Source organism: Alosa sapidissima, chromosome 15 (assembly GCF_018492685.1).
Source record: "Alosa sapidissima isolate fAloSap1 chromosome 15, fAloSap1.pri, whole genome shotgun sequence".
Lineage (NCBI taxonomy): Eukaryota > Metazoa > Chordata > Actinopteri > Clupeiformes > Clupeidae > Alosa > Alosa sapidissima.
Window position 1 is genome coordinate 25229439 of NC_055971.1, and position 9509 is coordinate 25238947.

A 9509-nucleotide genomic window follows, 5' to 3' on the forward strand; every position below is an offset into this window, starting at 1 on the left:
CTTCATTCATTTGTTTTTTTTTTTAATTTATCCAAACAAAACTTCATATATTGTTTATATATATGTATATAAAAAAGGAACATTTTAAATATTAATTTTTCTTATTTACAATTTAAAACAGTACATGAAATAATAATAATAACAACATTATCAATCGTAAAAATGTTATAAAACAGTAACTGCTCATCTTGAAAGACTGCGACGGGAGTGTGTGTGTATGTGTGTGTGTGTGGGGGGGGGGTTCACATGGTTAGGAGGAGACAATGTGGCAATGCGGAGGATCTCTACATTCAGACAGGTACGGGAGGTGCGTTCAACAGGGTGAGCAGGTGGATAGCACGGGCGGGGGGGCTGGGCTGACTGCCCTTGGGCAGTACAAGCTGTGTGTGAGAGCCATGTGTTTGTGTGTGTGTGTGTGTGTGTGTGTGTGTGTGTGTGTGTGTGTGTGCGCATGTGTGTGTGTGTGCGTGTGTGTATGTATGTGTGTGTGTGTGTGTGTGTGTGTGTGTGTGTGTGTGTGTGTGTGTGTGTGCGTATATGTGTATGTATATGTGTGTGTGTTCCCGCGCGCGCGTGTGTATATATGTGTGTGTGTGTGTGTGTGTGTGTGTCTGACTGGCTAGCGGTTGGGTGCATGTGAAGGTGTGTGTACAAATGCAGAGCAGAAAGCCAACATGACCCCTGCTGAACGCACCTCAAGCTCATTAAGGTCACTGTTTTTTTTTTCTTTTCTAAGGGAAAGGGTGTAGGAGAGAAGGCAAACTGCAGGTGGAGGAGAGTGTGTGCAAAAGGAGTGTGTGTGTGTGTGTGTGTGCGTGTGTGTGGTGTGTGTGTGAGAGTGTGTGTATTTGCTGAAGACATTATTTGTATGAGGTGTCTCTATGTGTGTGTGTGTGTTCGTGTGTGTGTGTGTGTATGTGTGTGTGTGTGTGTGTGTGTATGTGTGTAAGAGAGAAATAGAGCGAAAGAGAGAGAGAGAGACAGTCTGCTATATCAGGAAAAGCAAGGCAGGTGTCCTTCCACATAAAAAGCTACACACTACAGTAGCCAAGGCCTACGACTAGTCATCCACAGGACTGCAACCTTTCACCACGACTACACTCCTTTATCGTCAGCTTCCCTTTTGTCACACCTCCGCCGTTTCACAGCTCACAGTTTCCCCTTCCGACTGCACAGATCAAGGCAATAACACTGAACATCAGCTTCCAGGCGCCATTTTGGCTCCAAGGCTCCTCGGTTTCCAGCCGGGCCTACAGGCTGCTCAGCAGGCGCTGTGCCGCTCCGCCCCGGGCTGTTTTGTGTGGGGTATCTTCAAAAGGCACAAGCAAACACAGACATCTTAGACAACGCATGGGTCTGTATGGATACAAAACTGGTTTGAACTGATGTTTTGGAGATGATAGCTGATGTTTTGGAGAAAGAAAAGTCTTCTCATTTATCAATTATTACAAATATTTTTAAAAAATTACACAACATGATCATAAAAAGAATGAGTGGTATTGCAAAATACAAGTGTGAGCATATTTTGGTATGTCATGCATACTGTATGTTGAAATATGATGTATTTCAGGAGAAGAGGTGATGACAGAGAGGAGACGAGAGAGAAAGAGAGAAAGAGGAAAGGAGAAAAGAGAGGAGAGGAGACGAGAGATAGAGAGAGAGAAAGGAGAGGAGAAAAGAGAGAGGAGAGGATATGAGAGAGAGAGGGAGAAAGAGGAGAGGATAAAAGAGAGAGGAAAGGAGACGAGAGGATAGTGGAAAAGGAAGAAGGGGTGAGAAGAGGGGAGGAGAGAAAAGAAGAGGGGAGGAGAGGAGAGGAGAGGGGAGGAGAGAAGTCGAGGCGAGCCATGTGATATTTTGAGGCATGAGGAGTGAGAGAGAGGAGACGAGGAGAGGAGGGAGCAGAGAGGAGAAAAGGAATGGTGAGAGGAGAATGACAGAGCGAGAGAGAGAGAGAGAGAGAGAGAGAGAGAGAGAGAGAGAGAGAGAGAGAGAGAGAGAGAGAGAGAGAGAGAGAGTAGGGTGAGCGGTGGAGGCGAGACATACCCCCTTTCGAGGCTGCAGGATGTGAGGAGTGAGAGAGGGTGGAAGGACTGGAGGAGGAGCGTACACCACCACAGAGCTGAGAAGAGGAGGAAGAGGAGAGGAGCAGAGCCGCACAGGAGCAGAGAGACAACACACACGTCAACAACCACACCGCGGGAGCAGAGAAACAACACACATCAACCACAACCACAAACTACACAAACTACAGCTGTACATCAAGCCCACTCATGTAGGAAAACACAGACACAGATACAGACACACACACACACACACACACACACACACACACACACACACACATGCTGCAACAAGCACACTCAAGTGGGAAATGGGAAAACACACACACACACACACACACACACACACACACACACACACACACACACACACACACACACACGCTGCAACAAGCACACTCAAGTTGGAAAACACACACACACACATACATGCTGCAAAAAAGCACACTCGAGTAGGAAAACACACACAGACAGAGAACAAAGGCACAGAAAAAAGGAACAGGGGCATGGAGATAATGGAGTCAGAATTACAACAGCTCCATGACAAAAAAAGTAAGAGAGAGAGAGAGAGAGAAAAAGAGAGAGAGGAACAGTGAGAGTCAGAGAGAGAGAGATGAACAGTGAGAGTCAGAGAGAGAGAGATGAACAGTGAGTGACAAAGAGAGACTGAGAGAGAGAAAGTAAGAGGCAGAGAGAGAGAGAGAGAGGGGAACAGTGAGAGTCAGAGAGAGAGAGAGAGAGAGAGGACAGGAGGGGACAAAGAAGAAGAGTGGAGAGGTGAGATGAAGCCCATTCCACAGGTGGGGTCTCAGACAGACTCAGGCTTTGTGTTATTATAAATGTGTCACACACTCCAACCTAATGGGAGCCCAGCTGTCCACACACCAAGCCAGTCACACAGCAGTCACACCTGTCCACGCCTTCAGTCCACTCACAATCACTCGCCCATCAGGTGCCATGCAGTTAAACAGGAATAAAACCAAATCTGGCGCACTGCTGTGGTCTTATGCTATTCTCACATCTTTTCATTTTTTTTCCTTCTGCCTTAAGTCATTCTTTTGTTTACTGCACTTAGCACTTTATTGTGAAGCACTTTGGTGCGGCTCAGCCGTCTGTAAATGTGCTATAGAATTTCTTGAATTTACCCTTGGGGATCAATAAAGTATCTATCTATCTATCTATCTATCTATCTATAGAAATAAAATTGGACTTGACTTGACCTTAGCAGGGGAAGAGGTGACCAGTCTACAGTAACATAAGATGCACTCTGTTTATTTACTATTATTGTTTGTTTTTGTTTACGTAGAGCACATTGGATTACCCCTGTGTATGAAATGCGCTATAAATAAACTTGCCTTGCCTAAGAGAGGTACAGTAGGCTATCTGCCTGGGGTTGAATGTACACTCATGATGCAGTTTAATCCACCACTTAGTGAGGAGTTGTCTTAGTAATGGAGGTGTGTAGCTGAATATCACTACTAATGTTCTGCATATCGGCTTACGCATTCTGTGCTCGATTGGTTTTGCCTGAATGTTGACCCATCTGCTGGCCCAGTACAACACCATTAAATATTAAGACCATGCATGCTGCTTCATGATCAGATAACCCCTGTGTATGTTTATTATGACATTAGCAGGATGTGTGTATGTGTGTGTGTGTGTGTGTGTGTGTGTGTCTGTGTGTGTGTGTGTGTGTGTGTGTGTGTGTGTGTGTGTGTGTGTGTGTGTGTGTGTGAACTAAATGGACTAAATGGAACTGAACATAACGCAGAAGAGTTGATTTGCATTGGATAGAGTTGAGTAAAGTTGAAAAGAGTGTCATTCCGTTAAAAAGAGTTGAAATGAAAAGAGCTGAATAGAGTTGAGTAGAATTGAGTGGGGTTGAGTGGGATTAAGCGACGTTGAATAGAATTCAGTAGAGGTGAAATGAGCTTCATACAGTTAAATGGAGTTAATTAGAGTAGAATAGAGTTGAGTGGAGTGGAGTGGAGTGAGAGACCTGTTCGTTCATGATGGCGGAGAGTTCCCCGAGCATGTCTTTATAGTGTGCCCTCATCTCCTCCTGATACTCCAGCTGGTCTTCCTTTATCAGACGCTCATTCACATCCAGGGCCTGGCCACACGCATCCGCAAACTGCCTGCAGGGGCATACGCATATACAAACATGTCACACACACACATACACACACAAACACATACACATACACATACACATACATACATACACACAGTCAGGAAAAAACATCCTCCAAAGACTATAATTAATCCAGGCATAGGGCCATGTTTTGACTAAATAATTACAGTGTTCACTTTCACACATTGCTCTCTCACTGAGACCCCAAAATAACCGCTGTTCCTGAAGCAAAATCACACACGACTCAAAAGAAATGGGCCATTTCCGATTTACCACAGGGGCACGGCACACACACCAGGGGATACCCAGAAGACCTCACACTTTGGTTGAGAAATCATTTGATTCTTCACAGAAGCACTGAGACTGGGTGGCGTATCACTTACAGGCAGTAACACGCATGTGGCTGACTTTTATTTGGGAAATAATAAATGGGGGAAATGTTTCCTTTCCAACACTGGAGCATCCCTATAAAGCATCGAGGAGCGTAAAAATAGTTTTAGAAGACTGGTCTCCTTTTTTTTTGAATGTACGTGCCACTATCTCATCTTGTGTAGCCAGCTCCATTGATTATAATGGAAGCTAATTGTTGTAGCATCTGCTCCGCAAACGGAACGCTTCAGTTACGTCCCTGGTGTAGCCTGCCTGTACGAGGACTGTCTCAACGGTTGAGTTATGCTCACTTGTTCTTCCCACTACCAACCACACAGCTGAATCAGTTAATAAACATGGAGAGTGGGATACTAGAAATGAGTTCAGTCTTTAACAGTGAAATACTGAAAGAGACAAAAGTCCTTGCTACAGTATGACCCTCCGGTCCTCTTGATGGCGATAAAGAGTTCTGGCGCCCTCTAGTGGCAGCTGTTGTGTTGCGCCGACTCTCAGTTTACTTATGTATGCAAACTGTGGTGCCCCTATAAGACTGTTGCCCAGTTGACCTTGTGATGCATCTATGCGGTGGCTGTCATGCCACCTTTGAGCAGATGTGTTTTCCTAAATACTTAATAAATACGCTTACATCTACCCTATGCAAACCGTCACCCCACCATCACAGTCCTGCTTTGTGCCTCTGTCTGGCGCTGTAGGTGTGAGTGTGTACCTGAAGATCTCCTTCAACAGTTTGACCTGGTTGTCCGGGTACTTCTTGGCGTTCTTCTCCTCCAGAAAGGCTCGGGCGTACGCCATCGGCCCAGCATTCACCTTTGGACGGAGTTAGGCAGAAAAAAACTTTAGTCTGTAGTCTGTAAACACACTACACTTATTCAATTCACATTGTCAGAAGGCAGGGACAAGGGCAGGTGTTTTTTTTTAAATTTATGTCTTGCGATCAGTACATGACGTTACAAAAAGGGGTTTTCAATGTCATGAGAATTCCCATTGACTACTCCTAATTGCCAATGTATAACTGCCCAAGCAGGAAAAGTCTGAAAAAGCGCTGTATATCTGCAGCCACAGGGTTCGAAACAGGCTGGCTAACTAACAGAAAACAACATGAAAATTCACACATGAAAATTCACACATACACACATGAAAATTCTGCAAGACACTACCTTATGACCTGAATTGACCCTACAGTTCCACAGTAAACACACCGAATGGATTACAAGATAGAACAGTAATGCCTTTGCTTTGCAATACAATGGAATGAAATTGAATGGATATTTCCAATGCTGTTGTCCTAAATCTAGCATGTGCAAGACAAGAGTGTGCATACTTTCTCACTAGTGTACACATCTACTGTCTCACTGAAGACAAACGGAGATATACAGACTCATTGTCTGTATCTTTATTCCATTTTTAACCCCATGTGACCTTGTTTGACCCATGAAGAAGTGTAAGCACTAGTAGTGTCCATCTGTCTTCATGCATGAGGTCACACACACGTCACACACTTGTCACTTCAGCTAAACTCATCAGACTTATCTTCCCCTATGTGCTGGATATACTGACATAAGGTCATCAGAGGGTCACCAGGGTCTGTCTGGGGGTCAGTCGAGGGTCATGGGGTGTTATGCAGCTCTGGGTCTTAACTGTGCCACCCCTGAACCTAATCTCTTCACACACACACAAACACACAAACACACACACACAGACTTGCTTGCATACACACACACACACACACACACACACACACACACACACACACACACACACACACACACACACACACAGGATTACCACACAAGGGCTGTTGCCTTAAAAGCCAGTTTCGGTCTCTGCTGGCCCACCACTGACTGCTGCAACTGAGACACCTATGATCTCATGCTGCCAAGATACTCATAAACATAGCCTTTGGGAGAACCAACATATCATTTGACCATTGTATTCTGGGAGAAAGGTTAGAAATAACAATCAGTTTCATCCAAACTGCAACCCACCCAAAGCCTTACCCTAGACTTCAGCTCTCCTGCTGATTTTTAGATTCCAACACCAACATTCAGATTCCAAATTCCAAATTCCAGTCAAGTTCAAACAAGGAGCTCAGTGTGTTGTCCATGATCACTCTCTAGTTGTGTGTCCTGTGTGTGTGTGTGTGTGTGTGTGTGTGTGTGTGTGTGTGTGTGTGTACCTTGACGCTAACGCTACCCTGCAGTTTGAGCTGCAGCCGGATCATGTCCACCTCGTCCATGCCGCAGAGCTGGTTAAGCTCGGACACCTTGCGGGACATCTCGTCGATGGCCACCTCGATGGGGTTCATCTCTGTGCTCTGCTGCTCCACCACCTGGATGCGCTTCTTCAGGTAGGGGAACGACGAGCTCGCTACGGGGAGACACAGAGGAGAAGGAGAGGTCAGAGAAACAGGGTCTGAGATGACCGATTGACTGTAAAAGAGGCCATGAGAATGTAAGCATCACTCACTATGCCATAAGCTCACTCACAATACCATAAACGTAACCATAAACTATGGAGAAATGCATTTGCACCTATTCAATTAGCTGACGTTTTGTTCAAAGTGCCTTACACTTCATTGCTGATATACATTGAGTGGTTTTGCACAGGTAAACTTCTCCATCAGTATTTGTGGTCTGTGGGAGCCTAGTCCATCACTCTAATTACTTTATTTAAAATTATCTGTAAACATGTGTACTACATCCTAAATCAAGGTGGAATCATCTCCTAGACGGATGATGCAAATGTGGAGTCATAACAGTCCGAGTCGGGCTGATAAGTAAGGATGCAGTTGTCATGGCGACGTCTCACTGGTGAGGATGGTGCGTCTCTTGCACTGTTCCTCCACGTCGCCGTGCTTCTTCCCCGACAGCGTGAACGGCGTCTCGAATACGAAGCGACTGATGTTGTGATGCCGCTCGAAGTCCGTCCGCTTCTCCTGCTGCTCCTTCTCGTCGAAGTAGGGCACCACGTACGTCACCTGGATGTAGGCGTACCTGGGGTCCAGGTCTTTGGGGTTCACCTGAAGACAGAAGAAGTTGAAATGAACATTTGTCTTTGTGAAATCAACCACTTAAAGTGATGATTGAAGCCTTGAAAAAGTTAGCATGTTATTATGGAACAATATTATACAATGATGGTGCAATACTATAGCAACTGCTGGTAGACTTTTGCAAGCAGACCAGTATTAAAATAGCAAAGCATTCCTTCTTCACACAACATTTTAAAGTTATACAGTATGAAAACGTCTAATTTTGAGATAAATACATTGTGGGAATAGGTGAATGAATCTCATTCCTGTTACATTTTTACACATGCACTATAGTTATGTACAGTACATTGGGACCATGGCCATGATTTAGGCTTCCATTAGCTTGCTGTGTATTTTGGTGGGAGAAGGTGGGAGACAGAGATAAAGGTGTGAGGAGGTCAGGTGAGAGATGAGGAGAGGAGAAAAGAGAGACAGAGATAAAGGTGTGAGGAGGTCAGGTGAGAGATGAGGAGAGGAGGAGAGGAGGAAAGAGAGACAGAGGTCAGAGGTCAGGGGTCAGGGGAAAGAGGATTGGTGAAAGTCTCTGACCTTGTTGGAGTCCTGGATCATCTTGACGTTGTCTGCTCCAAACTTGTCGGAGTAGAGCTTGAGGAGCCTCTGGGAGATCTCGGACAGACCCGTCAGCTTGGGCTCTTTGTAGATGAACTCTTTGCTCTCCTCCTCCTCGAAGAAACCCTGAGGGAGACAGGAGCACAGCAAGGTCACGGTCATGCCACACATGGGTGCTCACTGACCTCTAGTGGTGGGCAAGGGATGTGCAAGAAATCTGGGTATGGATGTGTTGTAAAAATATGATAAATTGTCTATTTTTGTGTTGGTATGTGTGTGTGTGTATGTGAGTGTCAGAGAGAGAGAGAGAGAGAGAGAGAGAGAGAGAGAGAGAGAGAGAGAGAGAGATTGAGAGAGAGAGAGAGAGAGAGAGCGAGAAGAGAGAGAGAGAGAGAGAGAGAGAGAGAGAGAGAGAGAGAGAGAGAGAGAGGGGGAAGGTGGGAGAGGGAGAGGGAGAATGTGGATACAGTATGTGAGCATGTATGTGTGAAAAGCACAGCAACCACTCTTGACACTATTAAAGAAAGTTAAGACAGTGGTCAGATTGTTAGCGCACAATCCTGCCTTAAGAAGGAGTAGTCCGTTAAAATAGTTATTCTATTAATAATAATAATGACATAGGGGTGCTTCTGCAAGTCAGACAAAGAGGTGGTTGGCATGGTGACACCCATAGCAACACTCCGTACCACCCAATGAGTATCATTCAGCTCCAAGGGAACATGAAAGCTTCTTTATACCAGCTTCTTTAACACCAGTCATTTACACAGTACTATGAAATACAGAATAATCTAACTATGATACAACATAGTACATAGTATACAATATAAAAAATACAAGTCGGCACTTTTCATTATCTAGATATTAGCCTAGAATTCAATACATAATCGAAACTGCAACACACTATGAAACAATTGAGTAATCTGGTCATGTATTGTGCATTACATGATCTAACTTTATTCAAATAAAGTAGAGTTAAATGTAGTATATAACCCATTATATACCTACATCTAACTGTAGTGTTTAGGCCATTGGGATAAAGGAGGGTCTACTTCAGACTGAATTCTACTGGAGGAGCAACTTCAAACAGGTGGCAGAGTCTCAGGCAGAGGAATATGGACAGTGCTGTGTGTTGTTAAGCCCCCAATGGTGCTACTCTAGGACTGCCCAGTACACATAGACCTACTAAGGCCTACGGTCACTACCACTGGACGACTATAGCCTCCCAACCAGTGTGCAGCGCAGACACTAGTGAACAGGCATGGGGGGGAGGGGGGGGGGGTGTCTTTTAGGGGAGACCAGGAGGCACATGGGACATATCACACAG

At 45.0% G+C, this 9509-nt stretch overlaps 1 protein-coding gene across 1 annotated transcript in view; it reads right to left on the minus strand.

Moving 5' to 3' along the window:
• Positions 1-553: 553 nt before the first annotated feature.
• dock10 (dedicator of cytokinesis 10) overlaps positions 554-9509 on the minus strand; it is a 95807-nt gene continuing 86851 nt past the window's right edge. Inside the window, 7 exon segments of the mRNA XM_042064176.1 lie at positions 554-1309; positions 2047-2122; positions 4063-4201; positions 5294-5394; positions 6764-6954; positions 7396-7606; positions 8165-8311. Of these exon segments, the coding sequence (XP_041920110.1) occupies positions 1251-1309; positions 2047-2122; positions 4063-4201; positions 5294-5394; positions 6764-6954; positions 7396-7606; positions 8165-8311 (924 nt within the window). The 3' untranslated portion in view covers positions 554-1250.